Source organism: Dermacentor andersoni, chromosome 3 (assembly GCF_023375885.2).
Source record: "Dermacentor andersoni chromosome 3, qqDerAnde1_hic_scaffold, whole genome shotgun sequence".
NCBI classification, from domain to species: domain Eukaryota; kingdom Metazoa; phylum Arthropoda; class Arachnida; order Ixodida; family Ixodidae; genus Dermacentor; species Dermacentor andersoni.
In genome coordinates this window covers 145,237,612-145,263,229 of record NC_092816.1, presented here as the reverse complement: position 1 = coordinate 145,263,229, position 25,618 = coordinate 145,237,612, and the positions used below count along the sequence as shown (strand labels likewise).

Here is a 25,618-nt window from a genome sequence, read left to right as displayed (position 1 = left end):
TGGCTGGGACTGCTGAAAGCCAGGGCTGTGCATTAACCTAGTTGGTGGAAGCGTGTACGGGAACGGAAGCAGGTACTGAAGGCAACGTGAGGTAGCGGAATTTAAGGTTCGCAATGACTCGAAAACGAGCAACATGCGTACGCACCGAGTAGCTTTGAAAGCGATTGCCCATTTGCTGGTAAACGCGAAACTTGAAGGCGTCGATGTGTAGTGCGTATACAGCAATGAAACGGGATTGGGTCGTTTAACCGCGCGAGCAGGTACTTTGAGAAACGCCTCGTGCTGAACGACCTTGGTCCGCTGTAGTGTGTGTGACAGACTTTGCTTTGTGGGGTGTGTGTCTAATGCTGGAACGCCGCAAATGTATCTTTAGGGAGAGCAACTTCAAAAGAGCGCGATGGAAGGCTACTTGGTTCTTCCTGGAACGCGTTGAAGGCTGGTGTGGTGTCATTCGTGCCTTCCTCCACGTTTCTTGTCCTGTCCAACGCCTAGGAATGATCCCCGTGAAGCGTTTCCACCATTTTGCGCTCTATAGCTACAAATATAATCTAAAAAAGAACAGAATTTTTTTGCTACGCTAAATGAATCATTGCCTAAACTAGTTCTCGCTGGACACGCTTATATTCTGCTGCACATAAAGTGCCAGCCTTTCCTTTCTTTCTTCCTTCGTCGCCTAACTTGCTATGTGCTCGCTCTCGGGCTCCTAAGTGGTAACGCTATCCAGAAACAGGCCAGAAACACTATCCAGAAACAGCTTTGAGAACCAGGGCACTATTCAAATCTATTCCTGAACCCGAGATAGGGAAAAAACATATTTATCTAAGTTGTCTTGGATAAGTGACAGGTGTCGGGACCCACAAATATATATTGAACGCATTTATCGCACATTTTGCTCTCGTCCTCACAAGCCTATTCTGCTCTTTTATTCAACAATCTTCACCCTTATTTGCTTATCTCAAACTTTGTTTCATAATGTTGCCTTGGGTGTGTTAGAATCCCAAAGCCTCCAGCATCAGTGCAGCACTTTTTCGTCGTGGCACCGAAGCGCATTATGCTGCAAGATGTCGTCAGTTGTTCATAGGTGTGCATGCAGCAGCCATACATGGCCCAGTGTCGCATATCAAGTAAAAAAAACAGTGTTGTTTACCATTTGCTCAGTAAAATGTTTTGTCTGGTAGTCACATATTACTATAAATGGGGGACAGCAGCATCAAATGCGAAACGGGATGCTTATGGCGGATACTCCGGCTAAGGGAAGTGTTTTTGGAAACTCTCCGAATTCCTGTCCCGCATATTTTTTCAGTGCCGGTAGTCGTTTTCTTGCCTTACGCTAAACTATTTGATGTCAATCCGACCATCTACCTCCATTTGATATTCTTTCTTCAAAATAAAAGAATAAAACATTTACTACAAAATAAAGGATTCAATATAAGTTTTGAAATTTGAGTTAGAAGTTACGCTGTTCTTCATGCTATGCCACATCAAGTCAATTGCAGTGAAACTGATTTCAGTAAACATGACACAGGCGATGAGAGAAGTTTTATTGAAAAACAAAAGACACTTTCCAGGCCCCGGATGGAGAGACGATGTGATGTTGATTTTGCCGGCACGCGTTTAACGTCATGAAGAAAGAGAGGCGCAAAAAATGGCGCAGCTGTGCAAAACATACCTCATGGAGCTGCTTTCAAAACAATTCAACAAACTATAAAGCCTGTCATAGCATGCTTCGGACCTCTAAGCCTATGAACGCGCTTCCTATAGACAGCAAACGGTCACGCGCCTGCGCAGTTCGATATGGAATGAGTAGTCGCGGATTTCGACTGTTGAAACCTCATGCTTTAATGCAGTCAGTCATCGAGATGCTAGAGGGCTCGGGCTTGCTTATATACAAATTTTTCGTTAGGATAAGCGGGAAAACCGTACTCGTGGATGGTGGCAGCAGTGCTCGCGGTGACAGTTGGTGATCCTTCATTTAACTGCCACCTGTTAGAAATCGTGCCGCTTGCTTCAACGTTCTCGCGGAATAAATATGAAGAAACAAGCCGTATGTTATTGAGTCTGCCGTTATCGAGGCCTTATGACGGACGGTCAAAAACGCACTTAGTCAATGCGATGAAATATATCCGATCTCGTTAAAGTTAGTGCCCCAAGATCGCACTAGTGGCGGGGCTGCTCAAGTCTACGTCGCCGAGCATTGCAGTGTCCCTCAATCCCAAATACGAATGTGTGCAAGCTAAAACTCGATGTGTACCTTGAATGATTCCAGTTAGTGGATTCACTGATTGTCTGCCAAAGTGGCATTGATCCCTGTCTCACAGTTGGCCATGGCCGCACCTGTGGTAGCATTCCTCGCCGGGCGCAAATTGCGAGCAGCGAATCCCACCGGTCGGATCATCATGTGCGCCCACGGGTAGGAGTAGTGGGCACCGTGGCTAGCGGTCTTCGGTGAAATCCACTCGATGCCATCACCCACGGTGTCGTGGTGGCCGTTGAGGTTGAGGCCGTTAAGGTTCGAATCGTAGCACTTGCTGTACCACCAGGCCCCTTTGTATTTAAAGGCACAGTTGTCGGGGGAGCTGTCGTTGTCCTCTTCGAAAGTGGAGAACTTCATGTTGTGGGCGAAGCTCAGGGCGTCCCAGCCTGAAGGGCAATATAGAAAGAATACGCTTCATGAATTAGTAAATTCTAAGCAGTCACTGTATTGGGCAGTCTGCCTCAATGCCACGAGTAACGAAGCTGAGATTTGCTGTCTCTTTGTGTCGTTTGAGTCTTAAAACTAAGCTCACTAAGATTACGTATACTGGGCCTATCAATTGGAAGTGCGTATGTACACGATTTAACTAATACCCGCGTCTAAATCTCTCAGCCATTGCTGAACAACAAAAATACAGAGTGAAGCAGGGACTGCTTTTAAGTACTGTAAAAGCTTTTTCGAACAAACTAATCTGGACAGTGAATGCCTTGATATCACTGTTACTTCAAAAAAAATATACTTGTGTGCAATATTTACACTATTCCAGTGTAAATATTTTTTGTGAATAGATCTATTCACAAAAAATATTTACACTGAAATAGTTCGTAAGGCAAGATTGCCACAAGCACGCTCCTGGTGGTCCAAATCAACCCGGAGTCCCCCACTACGGCGTGATTCATAATGAGATAGCGGCTTTAGCACGTAAAACCCCGAAATTCAATTCAAGGCTGCTACTAATCGCGATGTCGGACACATTACTTGTGAAGGTGACCGGTAAATTACAAACAACAGTTAGGAACGAACAGCTTAGTGAATTGGGGCTCAAGGAAAACTGAGTGCTTTCAATCTCATGCTCCTAGGTTGTTACTGTGTTTCGTTGAATACATAGCGTACAGCGCGGCCTTGACAAGACGATATGTTTTGGTGTTTTTTCCAAGCCATTATATTAATTGCTTATCTTTATTTAGGCTCAGTAGTGTGTAAAAAATGTAATCGTTAGAAATGATTGAACTGCGTTACACTGCTGTTATGCTGTTTCAAATCATTTTGCTCTTCCTTATTTTCCTTTTCGGGTTTTTCATCTCTCCTGTCTCGGCAACCTCACCTGCCTGCTCGCGGAAACGTGTGATGCACGAAACTTGGCCGCAATACACGTGGAGTGACAGATTTCGATTACGAAGTTACTCACGTGGCTTCCGCAGTGCTGCATGACAAGTATGAAATGGAATATAGACATTTCTGTGTGTTACCTGCGTTCCTAAGAGTTTTCCGGTTTTCCTTTTGTTTAGGTGAAATATGACTCCCGCACACGAACGTTCGAAAAATGTCCCCAAGCGCCATTCATCCTAAACGCATAAATAAAGGAGTGGTTTAATGAAGTATTAACACTCTCATTGTGGTAATACTATCATAATAAAAAGATGGATAGTAGATTGTGCTCAAAACGTGTAGAAGCTACTCTGAGCACATAGACAAGAAGGGCCTAGCTGCTAGTAGTACGTAAGAATTAATTAAATGTATTCACCGCATGGCATTTTATCATTCTTGCCTACAGAGAGCTCCGAGTAAAAAACATGTACCTCAGAGTTCCAATGTCCATTTCTGTCGAATGCATCTCATGACCTATATAATATAACTGATTGGGGAACGTTATGGCTGCGCTGTCGCACGTTCAATACCAGAAAAACATAGCATTGACAAAGACTACGGTATTTCAAAGACTAGACCCCAGGCCGGAAAGCTAAATTAAACATTTGTTTTTGCAGGTGCCTGCGTTTCTTACGAATTTGAACTAACGGCTCCAAGGAGCATTTATTATATATCTATACGTGCGTACCTGTGTGTGTGTGTGTGTGTGTGTGTGTGTGTGTGTGTGTGTGTGTGTGTGTGTGTGTGTGTGTGTGTGTGTGTGTGTGTGTGTGTGTGTGTGTGCGTGTGTGCGTGTGTGCGTGTGTGCGTGTGTGGGTGTGTGCGTGTGTGTGTGTGTGTGTGTGTGTGTGTGTGTGTGTGTGTGTGTGTGTGTGTGTGTGTGTGTGCGTGTGCGTGCGCGTGTGCGTGTGTGCCTGTGTGCGTGTGTTAAATAAAAATGCTAATAGAACACTGCGCGATACTCAATGGTTTCATCCTTTTGAAGCATTCGTGGTTGCCTATGAGTGTCGGCAAAACAAGCGGATGTATAGCCAAATAAGCTCTTAGACGCTCGATGTGCAAGTTTATATAAGGGGCGATCAAAATTATGTTTCGCAGTGTTAATAAATTTAGGCACTGGGAAGTACATGAAGCCCACCTATACAGATAAGATATATGGCAAATGGCACGGACACAAAGTAAGATGATAATGGTCATTATATACGCAGTAGCGCAGAAGCACGTGGACGCCGAAACAAAAAGACAGGACACAGCGCCAAGAACCAACAAAGGCACAAAACGAAAGGAGAAGGAAGACACAAAGAAATAAACCAGCAAGATCAAAAAATTATGTAACACCAAAAAACAAGGACTGCGAGAGACGACATACACTGCGCTGACTTCCAACAATATTTTATTTTGCTGCCACATCGTGTGTATATATAAAAGAGGGGGCATGCGCAGAAACGTGAAGGCAGGCACAAGGGGTGTTCTAACAGCAAGTCATTGTACTAGGAGCATGGTCACTTGAAAAAATAACATTAACATGTCTATCTGTCGAGATATATGACTTCACTAGGGGTCAACGCGATACAGGGGGCACTAACGCACGCACTACCCAGTTTCCCGATGAAATCAGTTTCTATAATTTCCCGGATGGCCTGTGAGCTGCGTCTCGATAAATCTTCCGTATCTTCAAAGAGGGGCATGCAGCCGCAGTCCCGGCAATGGATGCCCAAGTGGCCTTGAACGGTGTTATGGACGTTGTTATTGTGCTATTTTAAACCATCGTTTAAGCACCTGCCTGTCTGTCCAATTTATTTACTGCCGCAAAGAAGGCGAAATTGGTAAACCACACATGTCACAAAACGTTTTCTGTGCCCGACAGAGCAACAACTCTGACGTGATTTAAGCGCCTTGACACGCTTACAGAGCCTTGCCAGCTATTCCGGGACTGTTAAAGCGACTGTGATTCCTGCACACAGCCAATCTTTTTTAGCCTATGGGAGACATCATGCACATACGGTAGCACTCCAAATCTGCGTCTCTCAACCTGCTGGCTCCTTGACTGAGCGGGCTCATCACGTTTTGTGCGCCTATGCAACCACGCCTAATTGCTGCTATTCACAGGCGTTCTGCTTGTCCACGCGTCTGTGGCGTAATGGTTTCAGTATAGGACTGCTGTATTAAAGGTCCTGTGTTCGAATACTGCCATCGGAGATTCGTTGTACATTATTAAAAATGATGAGTTTGGAAAGTCATGACATCATTAAAGACCAGAAGGATGTAGTTTGGGCAAATCCATCTACTACATATTTTTCCCAGGCAGTCTAAATCCATTCCCTGCTTGCAGCTCTCAGTCGACACTAGCGCCGCAGCTAACTTTAGTAAAGAAACTGTATGGGACAGTGCTTCCATTTGTGTAAACTTCTTCCGTCTGGCTTCAACCAAATTTCGCGACATTGCAAATTGCTCATTTTAAGCAAAATATCGCGCCATATGTACATCTTTTCGCAATGATAGCCCGTGTGAGATATATCAATAGCCTAAATATATTTAAAGAAGCACTGCTGCTCTAACTATGAAAAGATGAAGCCTAGTAAAACGTGTCACAAAACCGTTTGAAGCCATGAGCTCAAAGATGAGACATATCCGCGCACTACTTAGCCGTATCATGGCAACAGATCCCTCGCAGCACCACCAATCCTTCTAGTAAATTTTGCAGGAAAATATGCAGCCAATAGACTTTAAAAATGCGCACCCACGTGCCAGCTGCATGATACACGAGCCTTTAACTTGAAACAGCCCCTGCGCAAATATCCGCATCCGTACTCTCGGCTGTCTTGGCCAATGACACGAGAGTCCAGCAGCCAAAATCAGGCGCCCCTCACACAGTCTGCATCAAGTCAGCAGTTCGGCCACTCCGGACAAGTCATGGTCATATTCCTACATGATACCTAAAATACCGTGTTACTGTACCTTTTGGCCCAAGGAACTTTCCGATCTTCATTGCGAAGAATTCATTCTCATCGGCGACTCGCACGCTTTCGTAGTCTATCCAGGTGCCCTGGTTCGTGGCGTTGCCCAGGAACACCCGAAGCGCCATCGCCTTCTCGCCAGACGTCAACGTGTGCAATGCTTGATTCCCTGTGAGAGGAATCACCCAGCTAGTCAAATTTATTTTCATATTCGCTGACTTTCACAACAAACTTTGGTTCAGAATAGATTTTCCAGTTTATTTCTTTTTTTTATGGATCGTTTTTTTTTTCTCACTTCATTGCCGCCCGAAATGCGTCCGAGCTGCTCATGCCACCTAATTTCCACAGTGTGTATTGCGTGCAACAAGCGGCAAAGTAAGAACCGAAGAAAGGCGAATTTAAGAGATTATAAAATTACGAGTACATTCAAAGTCGTCGTAAACGTTATTTTTTAAAGCGGTCGCTACGATAGTCCAAGACGATGCATGAGCATTAGGAGCATAATATTTCTGCCAAAATAACCACGTACCACGTTCATTTCCCTTTTGTTCATTTGTACCAGTTCGTTCCCCTTTCCTGTGCCACTACTCCCTTGCCAAAACCACCCACGAGCATGGAGGCATGACGACTGTACGACGCAGGCGCAGTGACAATGGAATGACGAAGAAGGAATGGTATAGATGGAATCACAAAGGCCTGTAACGACGATGTCATGCGGCAATGAGATGTAGAAAAGCTATGACGATGGAAAAACGTCGACAACGTGGCGGCAATGACGTAAGCACAATGAAATGACGAATGTATGACGATAATCGAGTGATGACGACCGTATGACGACTACGAGACGCGGAGATGACAACGATGACACGACCAATGTGGCAATAGGGCGGTGGTACGACAAAGGTTGCACGACAGCGAGTAGGTGACGAAGACGATGGTGAGGCAACGGCGGCATAATAAAGATTGCACGAGGACAGCATTATTACGATAAAAGACATACTGCGAATGACGTCGATAGACTGACGAAAGCTGTATGACGAGGGCGGCTTGACGACAATGGTAAGATGACGCAGAAATGATGACGATGGTGAAACGACAGCCTCACGACGACGGCAAGAAGACAATGGTATGACAGTGGCGGCATGATGAGAGTCGGATGTTGAACTTGCAGTGGTAATTATGGAACGACGGCGATGGCATTCCAACCTTGGATAACAGAAAATGCATGACGACGACTGTAAAACGACGAAGCAGTGACAGCGTACGCCATGACAGCGGAATGAGGAGAATTTGATAACAACGAGTGTATGATGACAATGAAGGAAAGGTGACAATGACGAAAGCTGGCTGAGGACGATGGCATAGTGACATGGCATGGCGAGAGTCGGATGACAAAGCTTGAGTGATGATGATGCCACGACCACGACGACATTGCTGGCGATGGTCTGACAACTGAGGCATGATAGTGACTCTGTTGTGATAACGCCATTATAAGGCCGGCGTAATCACGATTGAAGGATGACGGTATGGTTGCATACAATGACGAGGGAAGATTGACGTCAGTGGAATGACAAATGTGGTATAACTACGAAAGCTTGACGAGAGTGGGATGACATTATTAAAGTAACGACAATGACAAAGCGACTGCGTGATGACGAAGGTGTGATGAGGATGACAGTGAGAATCGGGTGACAAAGCTGGTATGACGACAATGCAGGGACCACAACGGCACAGCAATCGCGAACACATGCCTAATAGTGCAAGCTATTAGAAAACTTCCACCAATGGTTCGGTGGAGAAGGCATGACAATGACAGCTTGACCAGAATCATCACGAAACTATCAGGACGAAGATGGAACAACCACGATGGCATCTTTTCCAGGAGCTGATACCTAGTGGCCGAAGCAGGTAGATAACATGGGCCACAGGGTCAACGTAATAGATAGATAGATAGATAGATAGATAGATAGATAGATAGATAGATAGATAGATAGATAGATAGATAGATAGATAGATAGATAGATAGATAGATAGATAGATAGATTCAAAACGGCTGAAGTAGGCAAAGAATGATATTCGCATTAATAGAATGAAATAATGAAAGGGTGACAACATTCAGCAAGGTCTAGAGTATTTTGGATGAAGTAACTGGGGCCCTGTATTTGTAACAACTCAGTATTCTCAGTTTTGAACGAATAAGGAATTCATGGCGTAGAATCTTAACGCGAGAACATTAAGGGCCCCGTGTCGCAAAAAATCTGGCGTCGTCGTCGACGTCCCGCATCTGGCGCTGTGCGTCGCTTTGCCAAGAAGTACTTCGAACCTAATTCCGAACCACGCATACCCAACCGCTCTTCTGCCAGCAAAGTATCTCATACCTTGTCTTTCATTCTTTACAAAGTTACCCCTCAGAATTTTGAGAACGGCGGCCCACAAACAAATGTAACGAAACAAAGCACCAACAGCTCATATCTTTTAAGTTGGCTCTTTTCAGACTGAAATATTGAAAGTACAAAACATTAACAAGAGATCCACCCACGCAAGAGGCGCGTTTCTACCAGAAAGCTTGCCTTCGTGCATAGTGTTCGCCACCAGCGTTTACCGGTAAACGTTACGGTTACATAAGCTGTAGTTGCCGAGAAACATGAAAAGCAGTCAGGAGTCTTAGAATTCTATCACGTTCCACTGTGAAAAACGAAGTTTAAGCGTCCTCCAAATTTTTAATGAATTATGAAGACAAGCAAACATTTCAGCGGAAATATCAAATCCTTGTTATTTTAGTGTTCAGCCGTTATCAGTATCAGTTCCCATTGTTCTTCGTTGGTCCGGGTGGGTATACGCTCAATCGCAAGTTCAATAGAATATTGTATTGCATATGTCAGAACGGCTTTTGAAACCGCGCAATCTGTGGAACTCCAGATGCAGCGACTCGGTGGCGCGAGCCCCGAGTTAAAGCAATGGTATTTTAGGCCAACCACGTTAGACTTCGCTGATCGTGGTTGGTGCTTCTACTGCTCTCTTGAAGAATAGTTCACCCACCCAAAATAAATAATAAGTACGTCAGTAAAAGTAAGCTCAAACGCCTATCGTCCGGCCAAGAGCCTAAGGCTTTAGGCATTAAGCCACATTTTGTTGTGGCCTCGAATGAAACAGCGCTTATATTGTATATATTCAGAACAACAGTACAACGGTATTGTGCTACAATGAACCGTGAGTCGTGGTTGGCTAAGTTTGATGACAATTCCAGCATGCGCAAGTTCCAGTTTGGGAAACCACTGCAGTACACACGTCTGTACTTTCTGCCCTTTCACAAAACCAGACGCATATTCCCAAGAATGTTGGCTCATTAGCCCTCATACGCACGTATACTTTTATTTCGTAAACACCAAGTAGTCTTACATACAAACGATGCGTGGGCCACGTCACGCAGCTCGTGCATACAAGAACACGTTAGCGCAAAGGCACATGAGTGTGCCAGTTTCCATTTTGCACTGGCTCTGCAATGAAGCTGGGGAATAATAGTCAACCTTACTATAATCTTTTGCGTCCCCGTAATATGCACTCGGAGATTCACGCCGGGCGCAGGAAAGAGACAGCCAAAGCCATGTACAAAGGCTTGGGCCATGAACATACCACGCATGCACCGAATGAATCCTCCGATACTGCCAAAACAGCAACGACGGTCGTATTCGACCAACGCAATCAACAAGTCACCAGGCTAATACTACGAAGATACCAGCCTTAAAAGCTATACAAATCGGCAATCGCTCTGGGCATTGCGCAGACCATGGCCGAGGTCATCAATACCATCAATACTTACTGGCAGCAAGCGTGCAGTATATCTCGCGATGGCGAACCCACTGCACAACACAGCAGATCATTTCCCAACACCCGTGGGCAGACACATCAACATCATTTGGGTGCCCGCGTACTCTGCTGTCTCGGGCAACGAAACCGCCCACCTCTTGGCCCAAGATTTATCCGGCCAAGGCCGGGAGGTTGGAAGGTGAAGCCGGTTCCATTGACCAAGGATCACGAGAATATGCACGCCCTTCAGACGACCACTTCCCTCATAACACTAAACGCCACAACTCGTCCCCTACCCTTCATTCTCCGCTATACCGCTTCTCTGGAGACCCCGGAACCTTCTTTCTAAAGGTATAGGACTGCGACAAAAGCTCACTACATTCGCTTAATGCCCTTCCATTGTTACCACAAGCTTTGGAAGAGAGCGCTGAACTCCTACTTCGAAGATAAGCGCCTTCTGGTGTTGAGGGCTGTAGAAGCAGAAAGAGTTCAACACGTCTAGGACAGAAAACTTCTAGCTCCCTATTGCTATGTCCATTTAAGATGTTTGCTTTCCCTCTCGCTTGCGTGTGCGCGTCGTGCTTTTCTTGAGGTGCGCCTCTACTTACCATTCTTCCCTCGACAAACACCAAACATCGCCTTCATCGTCGTCGTCACATTACTGTGCCGACATCTCACAGTGTGTATTCGTGTGATCTGTTGCCCAAATTCCGACATAACTTGTTAACGACGTAGTCCTGAAACATAAGCATACTTTTAAATTATTCTTGTAAATCATGCTCTGTATGAACAAACATTGCATGAGATTAAACATTGCGTACTATCAGAAAAAATACGCTTAGACGTATACCAATTGTTTTTAAAGTGTTGGCATTCCTTAGCTTGTTGCTCAGCGTTGCGCCATTGGCGCCGTCTGCAGTATTGGCTGATCCCGTCGATTGTCTAGTCGACATTTCCAATGCGTGTGTGCCGCTGGCTATGTGCCGCTGCCTGCATCATCATGCCACGGAGTATGCACCACCATCGTCACACCATCTGACGCGTCGTCGTCCTGTAGTAGTCTTCATCTTATGCTCTTAATACAGTCCTTGTCACACCGTCATCAAGTGATTGTCGGCATACAGTCGTCGTCATGTACTCTTCGTCATACACTCCATTCTTGTCGCGCCACTTCCGTTGTTCATTGGACGTCATTCACTGCTTTATGGCATCGTAATCATGCCGACGTCGTCCAATTTATTATGCAGCTTTTTAATGCCGCTGCCGTCATACTGCCGTCCACTAGCAATCCTTGTCATACTCTCGTCGTGATGCTATCGTGGCTGTTCCATCGTTGCCATTCTAACTTCGCAATTCAATTCTCATAAAACCGTCACCCTCATGCCGTCTTCTTCATTCAGTCGTTATAGTACAGTAGTCGTCACAAAGCCGTCGTAGTCCATTTATCATCCAATGGAATGATGTCTTCAGCCGCCGTCATCCCAATCTCCTTGTGCCATTGTCGCTGCGACGTTATCGTTCTACTATCTGCATTTGAGAATCATCATGCCGTTTCTTTATCTCATTGTTGTCATAGTGTCTTCCGGGGAACGAATAAATGTTGCAGGGGAATGTAGTAGTTCTAACGAGAATGCCATAAAAAATAATTTCTGCTGAAATGTCACCGGGAAAGGTCACAGGCCTGCTCGGCATACCCATCACAGTGACAGCGTAAACTGGAGGAGGGGCCCCGTAGCAGCTCCATTTTCGGCAGCACGCACTAGACTGCCTTAACGCCGAAGTCTATTTGAGTCGTTTTCACGAGAGCAATCTGAATTGTCCGCCAGGTGTCGACGAAGAGCTCTAGTTTGTGCTGCTCTCTGCACAGCGGTCGCTGAACCCGACATTGCCTGATTTGAAACGCGCACGTAGCTCTACAATTTGCTTCTTCAGCAGCGGTTCGTACCTTGCGAGGAGGTGCCATAAAGTGCACAGCTTTCGAGACAACGCGGCACACATGTCGCATCCCTTGACTCGTGGCACGGTACGATGCTGTTGAGTATGATTTATTGGCGTTCCCTTAGATACGGGGCGCTGACACCTAGCCTGTCTTAGCTAAGCAGGTATACCTACATGCAATAAACAGCAACTGCTACATGCAGCTGCGGCATTTAGGAACATCGGGTTGTATACAACACAACTACAATTCAAAGTTTGCACGTATCGTCACGCCTTCTACCCCGGCCCAATCGAGCTAGATGTCTAAAAGTTAGGCCCGCTGGGTATCAACTCCTAATGATGACGCCATTGTGGTCGTAGCATTGCTGTTATTACTGCTTTTTTTTTTTTCATTCGACATACGTCATGCCGTCGTAGTCACACCATCGTCGTCCTATTTTCGTCTTGCATTCATTGTCAGACCACCATTTCGATACAGTCGTGCCTGTGCAATCGCCGTCATTCCATGTTCGTGATCTGACCGGTGTCATGCTGTCCTCGTCACGTCTTCTACTCCCACTATGTGGATGAAGTTATCTAATAGCTTAGGCCACAAGGTATGTGTTCGGGATCGAGACGCTATCGTGTTCGTTGCATTCTTGTCATGCAGTTGTCATGCATTCCTTGTCATACTGTCGTCGGAATGCCGTCGCAGTCCTTCGAGCATCCCCATTGTAATTTCAATATCTTACTCTCGTCATGCTACCGTCGTCATAGCTTTGCGGCCGTGCCATCGTTGTCACGCTGTCGTTTTACCATTGCCATAACTTCACTATCGTCCCCCCATTGTCGTCATACCATCTTCGTTGATCAATCTTCGTCGTTCTTAGCTCATCGTTCTGTCGTAATCGTGCGGTCATCATTCAATCGCCCGTGTTCGTCATACAGTTGTATGACGATATTAGGAAATAAAATAAGCAAATAAATAAATAAATAAACTTAAATAACAAATAACTAAATATCACCATCCCAAGCAACAACTGCATTCACTGGATAGGTTAATTTTATAATGAAGAAACGAAGAGAATGACATCCCGGGCTCAGCGATCATCATCAAGAGCAGAAGGCACGAGATCAGCGCTCGAACACCACCATCGTGTTCTCCCTGCGTAGTGTTCTGAGCTACCGCCTGTTGGTTGGACTCGCCCAATAAACCTCTTTACATTTGGTGGATCATGCTGGGTACGCCAAGTGGGCACAGGAGCACGGCATAATGATCAAGTATTCTTCTCGATGCCACCCGGCAACAAACGTCCTAGCGGAACGTGCCATACGAGACGTGAAACGGTATCTGAAGATGTATCCAGACTTTGCCGGTGGCAGAAAGTGCTGTCTCGAGGCCGCTGTGAAACATCACAATTGATCGTACACCACAGGGTTAGGCTGCAGCCCTCATTTTGCCACTTCAGGTACAGCGCCGATACTTCCTGCAGATCCTGAGCTAGCGAACTTCTCCTAGAAAACTTCGAACTCGCTGAAGTAAGGAAAACTGTCAAAGAACATGAGGTCTCCAAGCGCAGCATGAAGAGTAACCTTCATAAAACACACAGTAGCGAAATACCGGACATACAACCTGGAGACTATGTCCTTGTAAGAAAAAGAGTTATAGCTTCAAAATATAAATTTTACAAAGTTTATAGACCATTTCAAGTGATTAAGACCGTATCCCAGCATGGAATATTGAAGAACGTCTGGTACACCGGAGCCTGGAATCAAACGGAGTGCACCTCGATTAGAAACATATTCAAGCATTTCCCCAGGAGGTGTAATCAAAAGAAGTCCGGAAGAGTGAAGCAGTCTGCGCTTGATGCATGAAAGAAGATGAAGTGGGCTAGGGCTGAAGAGAGGAGGAAGTTAGAATAAAATGGCGGAAGACACCGTCTCACTGAGATTATGTATTTTCTACTGCCATTCTAGTACGAAACGCTACAATATATAGTCTCTGCATTATGAGAACGATGAGCCACTGCATTTTTTCTTCCTTGGGGGCACGAGCCATTGATGATGATGATAGTTCGTGCTTGCGCACACGAAATTTTCATGGTACCCTAATCATAAACAGCTTCGCTGTAATGCAGTTTTGAGGGCGACATACGACCTTTGTGACAGACTAGTCGAGACAGGGAAAGCCAATAATATATAGTACGGGATGATGGCTGAATGAGTTTTGGTAAGTAGAACATTTTGAAGTGTAAAATTTAGTAAGCTCTGAACAATAGCATTCTGAAATAGGTTACAAAGCCTAAATAATTAGAAGAAATCTGTCAATCACAACTCTTTTATACATTTGTAGCAAGAAAATTGTTCACAAAAAAACTCATTCGGTAAAACAGATGTTTGCGAAAAATAGATTGACATCAAAAGCAAATTTGAGTTTATTCTAGGAAAATGAACTAAGTGTGAATAAATGAAATACCGCAATACTTTAAAATAGTATTCGCTATTCTGATGGGGCGGTAGTTGATTGGGCAGTACGCATTGAAAAACTTCGTTTTCCATTGCGCACTGAAAAATTTTTTTCTCGCAAGCTTTGTTTACAATAGCGTCATGACGGCATTTTTTTTACTATGGTACACGTATTCATCCAGAGCGATTCGGCAAGACAACAGCCAGCAACAGCAACATCACTATAAAAGTCGGAAGAGGCAAAGACAAACTTTCAATAAAATCTCAAAGGAGATTCTTTGCATTCAGTACCATGGCCTGTATAACGTAAAGCTATTACAATCTGTTTCTATTCCAAATCAGCTATTGATTTACTATGGGGGCCACCATCTTGGATTTATCGGTGTCGACATCAATTGGCGGCCATCTTGGATATATCAGCGACTTCTTCAATCAATCACCAATTGGGTTGCTATACAGATTTACTATGGGGGTCGCCATGTTTAGATCCTCGTACTTCCTCGAATTTCTCGCCGAAGGGAGGTGGTAGCAGACTCCAAGAAAACGAGAAACGTGATGAGTAAGACCTAATGCTTTTAAAACAGATTGGAATAGTTTTGCGTTCATCATCATTATCGTAAGCCTATTTATGTCCACTGTAGCACGAAGGCCTTTCCCTGCGATCTTCAATTACCCCTGTCCTGCGCCAACCGATTCCAACTAGCACCCGTAAATTTGCTCATTTCGTTGCACCACCTAGTCTTCTGACGTCCTCTACTGCGCTTGCCTTATCTTGGTACGCATTCTGTCACCCTAATGTTCCAACGGTTATCAAATCTGTGTATTACATGACCTGCCCAGCGCCATTTTTTTCTCTTAATGTCTATTAGAATATCGTTTATACATGTTGCTCTCTCATCAAAACCATTCTCTTTCTCTCTCTTAAAGTTGTGCCTGGCATTCTTCGTTCCATCGCGCTTCGCACGGTCCTTATCTTGTTGTCAAGCTTCTTTGTCAGTCTCCAAGTCTCTGCACCATATATCAGCACCGGTAAAATGCACTGATTGTGTACTTTCCTTTTCAATGGTAACGGTAAGCTCCCAGTCAGAAGCTCACGATGTCTGCCGTATGCGATTCAACCCATTTTTAGTCTTCTGTAAATTTCCTGTTCATGGTGAGGGTTTCCTGTGTTTAGTTGACCTAGGTAAACGTAAGTAGTTTTGCGTTATAGGGCCATTAGTTTGTCAGTTGGTTTTATTACATACACCGTAGCGAAGCGCCGTGCAGGATCTTACCAATCCAGTACTCTTTTGCCGGATCACCGAACCCATTGGCATACTGCGTCCAGTTCCGATAGAAGTAAAATGCATTGTTCCCGTACTGTCCGCGCTTCTGGATGACCTGCATGTGTTTTATGAGAACGAATCAGCCAATTAGGACAAACTGGTCCCAGTTTACTGAAGAAGTGATTTCTCGTGAGGTCTCCCGCTAAGATCATTTTCACGGAAACTACATCATCGCTCGACACAGCTCACCAAAGGATAGCACACAGAACAGGTCAGTTAATAATATGTATATAGTGTAAAAGGTATAATGTGTATGTCAACAAGCGTAAGACAGCTGACATAAAGAAGTATAATGGGGATAGAATTGAGCACGCTCTCAGGATCGGAGGAAGCCTAAAAGCAGTGAAGAAGAAACTAGGAATAGGCAAGAAACAGATGTGTGCTTTAAAGACAAAGCCGGCAATATCATTACTAATATGGATGAGATAGTTCAAGTGGCTGAGGATTTCCATAGAGATGAATACAGTACCAGTGGCACCCACGACGCTAATGGAAGAGAGAATAGTCTAGAGGAATTTAACATCCCACAAGTAACACCGGAAGAAGTAAAGAAAGCCTTGGGAGCCATGCAAAGAAGGAAGGCAGCTGGGGAGGATCAGGTAACAGCAGAGCTGTTGAAGGATGGTGGGCAGATTGTTTTAGAAAAACTGGCCACCCTGTATACGCAATGCCTCATGACCTCGAGCGTACCAGAATCTTGGAAAAACGCCAACATAATCTTAATCCATGAGACTTTTTCAAGCCAATGACTTGAAAAATTAGAGAGCGGTCACCTTACTGTCTGTTCCCTACAAGGTATTGACTAAGGTAATAGCAAATAGAATCAGAAACAGCTTAGGCTTCTTTTGAACCAAAGGACCAGGCAGGCTTTCGTAAAGGCTACTCAACAATAGACCATATTCACACTATCAATCAGATGATAGAGAAATGTGCAGAATATAACCAACCCTTATATATAGCTTTCATTGATTACGAGAAAGCGTTTGATTCAGTTGAAACCTCAGCAGTCATGCAGGCATTATGGAATCAGGGTGTAGACACGCCGTATGTAAAAATACTCAAAGCTATCTATAGCGGCTCCACAGCCACCGTAGTCCTCCATAAAGAAAGCAACAAAATCCCAATAAAGAAGGGCGTCAGACAGGGAGATACGATCTCTCCAGTGCTATTGACAGTGTGTTTACAGGAGGTATTCAGAGACCTTGATTGGAAAGAATTGGGGATAAGAGGTAATGGAGAATACCTTAGTAACTTGCGCTTCGCTGATGATATTGCCTTGCTTAGTAACTCAGGAGACCAATTGCAATGCATGCTCACTGACCTGGAGAGGCAAAGCAGAAGGGTGGGTCTAAAAATTAATCTGCAGAAAACTAAAGTAATGTTTAACAGTCTCGGAAGAGAACAGCAGTTTACGATAGGTAGCGAGGGAATACACCTACTTAGGGCAGGTAGTGACCAAGGATCCGGATCATGAGAGTGAAATAATCAGAAGAATAAGAATGGGCTGGGGTGCGTTTGGCAGGCATTCTCAATCATGAAAAGCAGCTTGCCATTATACCTCAAATAGAGGTGTACAACATCTGTGTGTTACCAGTACTCAACTACGAGGCAGAAACCTGGAGGCTTACGAAAAGGGTTCTGCTTAAATTGAGGACGGCGCAACCAGCTATGGAAAGAAGAATGATGGGCGTAACGTTAAGGGATAAGAAAAGAGCAGATTGGGTGAGGGGACAAACGCGAGTTAATGACACCTTAGTTGAAATCACGCAAGAGAAATGGGCATGGGCCGGAGAGTTAATGAGGAGGAAAGATAACCGATGGTCATTAAGGGTTACGGACCGGATTCCAAGAGAAGGGAAGCGTAGCAGGGGGCGGGAGAAAGTTAGGTGGGCGGATGACATTAAGACGTTTATGGGGACAACATGGCTACAATTAGCACATAACCGGGTGCTGGAGAAGTATGGGAGAGGCCTTTGCCCTGCAGTGGGCGTAGCCAGGCTGATGGTGATGATGATGATGAATGTGCATAACTGCCGGTACTGTGCCGTTACACATGCGCCATTCACTGGTTCTGGACCCCTATAAAGAAAGAGCGCACGCTAGAATTGCGTGCATGCAAGAATTCACGCCAACCCTGATGATGCACATTTTATTAGTGGAGGCGGCCTGTCAATGGGATTATCCACTTACGAACAACAAGCAGTTTTCAGTTTGGCACCGGTTCCAGAGGGGTGTGCGGAGTGAAACAACAAACGCTACTTAAGTACCGCAATATATATACGTCATCCAGCGCATAATTACTGGCAACCGTCGTCGATGGTTTCCGCATAATTTTTATTTCTTTTCAGAACAAGATGACATTATTTACATTTGAATTGTTGAGTCGTTGAAGCAAGCTCTCCTTAGAATTGGTGTGCGGATTGAAAGCATCACACTGACCTTAGCATTGAGCGTTTCGAAACATTCAGCATGTGTCACGCACAGTGAAACGCGGTAAGCAGAGAAGTGGTCTCACCGTCCAGCCGCCTCCATCCGTTTTCATATCGCAGTAGACGTCCTACCCTGAGCGGCCGGCACTCTCGTGGAAAACAGTGTACACACCGCTCGTCCTCTGACCAGCGTCCAATAAGTCCCCGCAGTGTCGGGGTTGTATGGTATCTGCATCAGTTGCAGGTACCGTACAACGTATATTTAATAGGAGACATAGCGATGACATCTTTAACTGTTTTCATTCACGCTTTAACACAAATGTGTTCGCACAGCGTTCACTATTTGTTAGAACGTGATAACGTTGCTACACGCGCAATATCATTCCCGCAATATCTACACATTCGTACTATAGTGTGTAGATATAATATTATGTCTCCTGTGGAAGCAAGGACTGGTGGTTGATAAAGTTCGGTTACATAGTATCTCGTGTTGAAGTGAATGAAAGACTTATGGCCTTGGAGAGTCACATACCCTTTGGTCATGACACGTGACTCACGAGACTCACGAGAATAAGCGCGCAAACAGCTCATAATCGCTAACTTTTGAGAAAGTTCCATTCCAGAGAAGTATTATTACAGATGAGATAACCATGCTTGCAGTTGGTGAAGCATTAAATTTAATCACAAATGATGGTGCGCCTCACAGTATGCTCTTGAGGGTGCCACTATTCCCGACACTGTAGTCGAACAAAGTCTCCCAAAGAGTCACAGCAGTGGACCTTCAACAGGAATTCGTAGCATTTGTTCGTTAATGTCACTGTGACTGCGGTCGCAATTTTTTTTAATGAACGACATCTGTTGGTGGTACTAGCCAGAGCCACGACGATAATCGCAAGTGGTAGCGTTTCTTAAGTATTTAATTTAATGCAGTACAAGAGATTGAGCAGTTAGATGTAAGGAACTCTCTGCTTTTACAGCAAGCGCTTAAGCGTGAGCCGAGACGCGGCTGCATAGAGAAACACTAAAACGTGAAGGTTAATATAGAGCCAATGCTTTATTCTCACGAATGACAAAGAAAAACAAAGATAGAATAACGAAAACACAATGTAACAATATAGCATCGCGCCACAAGCCAGGATCACAGCACCGATAATAAGTTCTCGGTAATACAAAAGTACTGATATTATTTTCACTCAAAAATAAAATACGGAAACGAAGAAACAGGGCCACGCCCAAGTCTTAGACTACCTCATTAACAAGTATCTCCCCGTGAGCCCAGTGCAACCTCACGGCTCCTACACCGGGGCCCCCAACCCCGCCCTGGACGAAGACTTTAGTGTCGCTGAGATCCAAGCCGGCCTGCATAAATTAAACAGCCGCTCTGCCCCTGGACCCGACGTGGTCACTACCAAAGCCTTCCGTAACCTGGATTATGCCTCCGTCACCCACCTCACAGATTACATCAATGACTGCTGGAGTAATGGTGCCATTCCGCCAGCCTGGAAAACAGCAAAGGTCATCCTTATTCCCAGAGCTGGCAAACCTTCTAGCCTTGATCATCTTCGCCCCATCTGACTAACCTCATGTGTAGGAAAAGGTATGTAGCATGCCTTCCTCACCCGAATTAACACCTATCTGGACGACACTGCAGTGTATCCTCACTGGGTCATTGGCTTCCGAGCCCACCTGTCGACCCAAGACGCCATGCTACAACTTGAACGTCTCATACTAGAAGATAGAACACGTACCACTAAAGCTATACTCGGTGTTGACCTCGAAAAAGCCTTTGACAGCATAGCCCATTCCACCATTCTTGACCGCATCTCACGCCTTAATCTAGGTGTGCGAGCTTATAATTACGTCAGAGATTTTTTCTCTAATCGCACCGCCTTCCTTTCGGTGGAGAATCTCCGCTCCGACGCCCAGAGTCTGGGCAGCGCGGGAGCACCCCAGAGCTCAGTTATCCCCCCAATGCTTTTTAATCTCGTCATGATCGAACTTGCCAAGGAGTTGCAGCAAGTGGACGGTGTCACCCACACCTTTTACGCTGACGATGTAACCATCTGGGCCCACCAAGGCAGTGACGACCAAATAGAAACGGCACTACAATCCGCCATTGAAATAGTCGAGACCTATCTCCAAGGCACGGGGCTTCGCTGCTCCCCGGCGAAGTCCGAACTCCTCCTCTACAGGCCTACTCTCCGTGGGCGCTGTGCGAAATACTCCAGCGCTAAACGCCATTGCGAAGACACTGCGCTTCATCTCACGGATGGTAGCCCCATACCCCTCGTCACCAATATCCGTGTGCTAGGCATGCTCATAGAGGCGAACGGAGCGAATGGCATGGCACTCGCCAAAATCAATATGAATACAGCCAAGACAATTAGACTTTTGAAATGGAGGAGAATGAAAGAGGCGAATCTCCTCCGATTAATGCAGTCATTCGTAATTTGCCTAATCACCTACGTTGCTGCGTATCTAAACTAGTACAAGACTGAACAAACCAAGCTCAACATCCTCCTACGCGGTGTCTATAAACAAGCCCTCGAACTCCCCGGTTGCACCAGCACTGACCTCCTCCTTCAACTAGGCGTCCATAACACACAGGACGAGCTTATCGAGGCCCAACGCCGCTCTCAGCTGGAGAGACTCACTCTCACAGCGACAGGTCGCCATATCCTCACCTAGATCGGTATCACCTACCACCATCAACACGGCTATAAACACCAGATACCCTCCACCATACGAGCCTGGATTCAGGCCAACCCTATCCCCAGAAACATGCACCCCGAATACAACCACTCACACCGCCCAGCATGTGCCACGGCTCTCACCAAATTCCTTGCTTGCCACAATGGTGTGAGTTTCGTCGACGCCGCCGAATGTCCCCTCGGTACCCGCTTTGCAGCTGTCACCACACGTGAAGGCTCTCTCCACTATGCTGTCAGCCATGCAATCCCACACGCTGAGGGAGCTGAAGAAGCCACACTCGACCTAACATGCCATACCATCGTCTCTGATTCCCGCTCCGCCGTTATCAACTATATCAACGGCCATATTTCACACTAAGCCTTGCGCCTCTTTCAACAAGCACCCCGCTCAACCGACCATCAGGTTCCACTCGTCTGGTTCCCAGCTCATGTTGACACCGTCCACCCGCACCTCCCCAACCTCACACCCTAGCACGAGGCCTAGTTAACCGCGCGGGAGACGGGGAGGCTGCCCCCACCGGTAGGGATCGCCTGGCACTCTACAATGATCTTGTGAAGTCGTTCTACTTAGAGCGTAGAACATTCCCCGGCCCACACAACACACTATCTCGAGCGCAAGCTACAACTGCTACAAAGCAATACTTAGCCCTCGTTACAACTTTACAACAAGATCTAACCAGGCCTTTACCCCAATCCCACGTGCCATATCTGTAAGACACAGCCAGCCACACTTCCACACATGCTTTGGTACTGTACACAACAATACCCCGACACTAACCCCACGACCCTCTCGTCGAGATGGCACGCTGCCCTGCGTAGCTCCAACCTTGACGACCAACACTGGGCGAGCCAGCAACTCTGCGAGGGGGCGAAGAGGCAGCACCTCGATGTCCCCACCTAGGAGGCCTAGGTCCAGCCACCACCGCTTGCTGGTTTCAATAAAGTTTATTCAGTCAGTCAAAAATAAAATGAGACACCCAATGAGAATGATCTTTCGGATAGAGTAAAGGCTGTTTGTTGCATAGTCGTGTCCCCGTAGCCCTCTGTTCTCGGTCCGTTCAGTTTGTTGCATGATACCTGGCATGAGTTTGGGTGCTGGCGATTACATCTTCGCTCTTTAGAATATGTCTGTTTGTGAATTATGGTAGTGTCGGCCCCGCCTTCTGAATACAGTGATATTGTGCTTTACTGTATGTGGTCCGCAATAAATAAAATTCACTCGTACTGAATGAAGAGTAGGTTTTGAATTCGTTTTGCAAAACGAAATGCAATTTTTTTCTTTTCCTGTGACTCTCTTGTTTGTCACGCTGCTGCATCAGGTCTCCATGATGTTACTTTTATTGGAAGAGTAATACACAAAGTGATTATTTTTAAGGTTTTACGGAATATTTTAAACTCTCGTGTTGCAGGCAATATGATTCTAGTCCTTGAGCTGGATTACTCAGAAGCAGACATGCATGACAAACCGAAACCGATATTCAACTTTTTAACAAAATTATGTGCTTAACTTTCTAATTAATTATTGCACAACACATATGACAATTTATGAATTGTAGCGGTGAGTTCGTAAGGCGTATCCAATTGGCATGAATTTGCAGGCTGAAACCAATCTGGAGACATGCGATACAAAATTCTTCATAAAGATGCTTTGTTGTCCCCCTTACTTATTTGTACAAAACGCTCTTATATGCGCTGAACCACAAAGTAACCGGAATGCCCATGAATTTTATGCCACACTTTGTGATATGATATCTCGGAACTGGTGTAATCCTGGAAATTCATTTCATGTGGATATGTCTTCCAACCTCGCTGGCTACATATCGCTGATTGCAATATGCACCGTAAAGCAATTCATGAACTTTTAGTTACTGAACCCTTTAAAATTATTTTAGTACAAGGTTCGATTTCTCGTGCTAGTAGTGTTTACCTCTTCGAATAATACAGCTCCAGTACCAGCGTTATGCTATCTGCCACAGGTGATAGTTTTGAAATTCCGTAACACTTAAAAATATCCATCCCGTATGCAGATGCTCGAGGCGAATTTGCGCCGTCATTGTCGTTGCTCGTTTTGTCGTGTTGTCCTGCTATCAAAGACACATGCTCAGCAGCCCGCATGTGGAGGATTTGAATGCCCCCAAAGACGCGATTCGCACTTGGCTTCTGAAGTGAGAAAGCCACGTGATTGCACCCTCACCCTTCGCTGAGTATGCTCCGCCGGAGCCAAGGCAGCGTTCTGACGACCAATGATAGCACGAGCTTAGTGCGCACAAGTATTAGCGTTGCTCCTGAGGAGCTGTGTGCATGCCACACCGTGGTGAACATCAAGCTAAATTTGTGTTAATCCTTGCTTCGGGCGCTCACCAGCGTATGCGCTTTGACTTGGGTCTTAACAGGGCCACCATCGAGGCGGGACACCTGACGATCGCTTGCGTGATTCTTATCACGCCAGCCTCCGGGAACGCCTTCGGCAAATCCTTGTGATCGGTTTTAATGTTTCGCCTTCGGGTGACGCGGACAATTGTAAGGCTATTAGCATTTTCAGTAAACTTACTCAGGTTTACTCTATGTATGTATGTATGTATGTAGGTGTGTATGCACGTAATTATGCATGTGGTGTGCGCGCCTAAGCTCTTACCCAAGTATTGTGTCGCTGGGTGGTCCATGTTTAAAACGGTAGCGGGTCGGAGTGCTGTGCTGGAGGGAACCGGGTTCAAGACCAACCGTTTGACCAAGTTGGGTCACTGGTCGTGCAGCACTCTGTTTGTGGCGCTCTCCAATGACCCTTTTTCCCGACAACTCGGGTCACTGCGTATGTGACACTTTGTATGTGTTGCTCTTTACGGACTTTGACGCTGTGTACCGTATGTATGTGCCACTTGTTGTGTTTCCTTCAACGAACCCGTTCGACGCGAACTTGGGTCACAGAGAGTTTGCCACTGAATATGTGCCGATCTTCAATGAACCTCTTCGATGTGAAGTCGGCTCACTGGGTATATGTGTCACTGCCTGTGAGCCGCCCTTTATCGGTGAGTAAAACATGTCAGCCAAAAATACGCAGTTACCATCAGATCAGTTGCTTTTAGCTTTGAACTCGTCAATCATTTCTAAAGGATAGGTGCGCCTCCATTATTTTCTGGCAGCATCATTTTCATTACTGTCTCTTTAGATTCTTTTTATTCCGATATTGTGGAAAACAAATGCCTTTTAGTGATGTTTATTTTTAGCCATTTACGTGCTTGTTAACATTTCCCGGCCTGTGGCGAATTACTTGCTGCCACAAAACATGAACCATATAAACTTTCGCGTTGTACAGGCGTGTTTTCTGGCGGTAATTATTTATATTTTGTGGCACAATGACAACCAATATCAAAAAAGAAAACTTTGCTAGAACCATGGACGATTATTGTGACTATCATCAAATTGTCAAATGCTTTGGAAAAGCTGTTTATTGGCTATATGAAATCTGCGATGCGCTTGAAGCCATATATTGATGCGGCGCAGGTGTTTAGTTAGGCTTTCTTTTATTGCATCATTCCTTAGCGAACTAAGCTCTTATCTGGAAAATTTGTTGTTGTGGTGTGGGCTTCTGTATAGATAAGCCGTCTCGCCATATGTGTGTTGAATACAGCGGCTCGATCACCGGCGTGGAAGGCAACTGCCACAATTTATCTCGCGCCACTGGAGCCCTCTCCTGGCGCCACCGACCAGTCCACCACAGCATCTAAGCTGCAGAAATCACAAACCTTCCGAGTGAAAGCACGTATGTCTCAAAAAGATCTAAAAATGTCGATGCGAGTTTATAGAAGCGCCCTGCAATTAAGTTACACGAGGACATGCGCCACTGGTATTGAGGCCTTTCTATCGACGTTGAAATTCCTATTGCCAACCGCCTACAACCGCGAAAAAGGGGCCAAAGGAGCCATAGAAACTAATTCGCTCTAAATGGCGCATCTCCGCGCATGACATTTTCAGGCGATATACGTCATCCGTCACAGTAAATGCACGCATCGCGGCTTTCAACAAACCGTTTTTCGAGCACTAACGCTCCTCTTGGTGCTTTCCTATTGCTCTCCTGTGTTTCTCGGCGCTTAATAACTTTTGATTACCAATGTTGTCTCCCTAAAGGCACGTTTGATTTGCGAATAAGCGAATGATTGAATTCCGTTTCAAACGCTATCGCCGCTTATGTAGCACCATGCACTGTAAGCGAACATTTTCATCGAGAGTACGGAAAGCGACTCACGCCTAACACGTGCGAGGGCGTCCACGACTTCTTGCGCTGAGTTCTCGGCCCACTCGAGCGCTGGTAATGCAATCGCAACAAGGGGTGCTGCGATGATTACCATGGTGACGAGTACGTAGGTCAAGGAAATTTTCCCACCCA

At 45.6% G+C, this 25,618-nt stretch overlaps 1 protein-coding gene across 1 annotated transcript; it reads right to left on the bottom strand.

The window, feature by feature from the left end:
* Positions 1-2,186: 2,186 nt before the first annotated feature.
* LOC126525098 (techylectin-5A-like) lies at positions 2,187-25,618 on the bottom strand. The gene is made up of 5 exons (XM_050173159.3): positions 25,478-25,618; positions 18,610-18,752; positions 16,044-16,149; positions 6,581-6,748; positions 2,187-2,640 (listed from the first exon to the last, which is right to left on the bottom strand). The coding sequence occupies exons 2-5, from the start codon at positions 18,634-18,636 to the stop codon at positions 2,276-2,278; spliced, it is 666 nt and encodes a 221-aa protein (XP_050029116.3). The 5' UTR covers positions 18,637-18,752; positions 25,478-25,618; the 3' UTR covers positions 2,187-2,275.

Excerpts from the sequence above, each read along its gene's own strand:
- LOC126525098 (XM_050173159.3), bottom strand. The coding sequence starts at position 18,636 with ATGAAAACGGATGGAGGCGGCTGGACG. Across the intron at positions 16,150-18,609 it reads CGGATGGAGGCGGCTGGACG|GTCATCCAGAAGCGCGGACA; the intron begins GTGAGACCACTT and ends AAACACATGCAG. Across the intron at positions 6,749-16,043 it reads GGCAAAAGAGTACTGGATTG|GGAATCAAGCATTGCACACG; the intron begins GTAAGATCCTGC and ends TTCCTCTCACAG.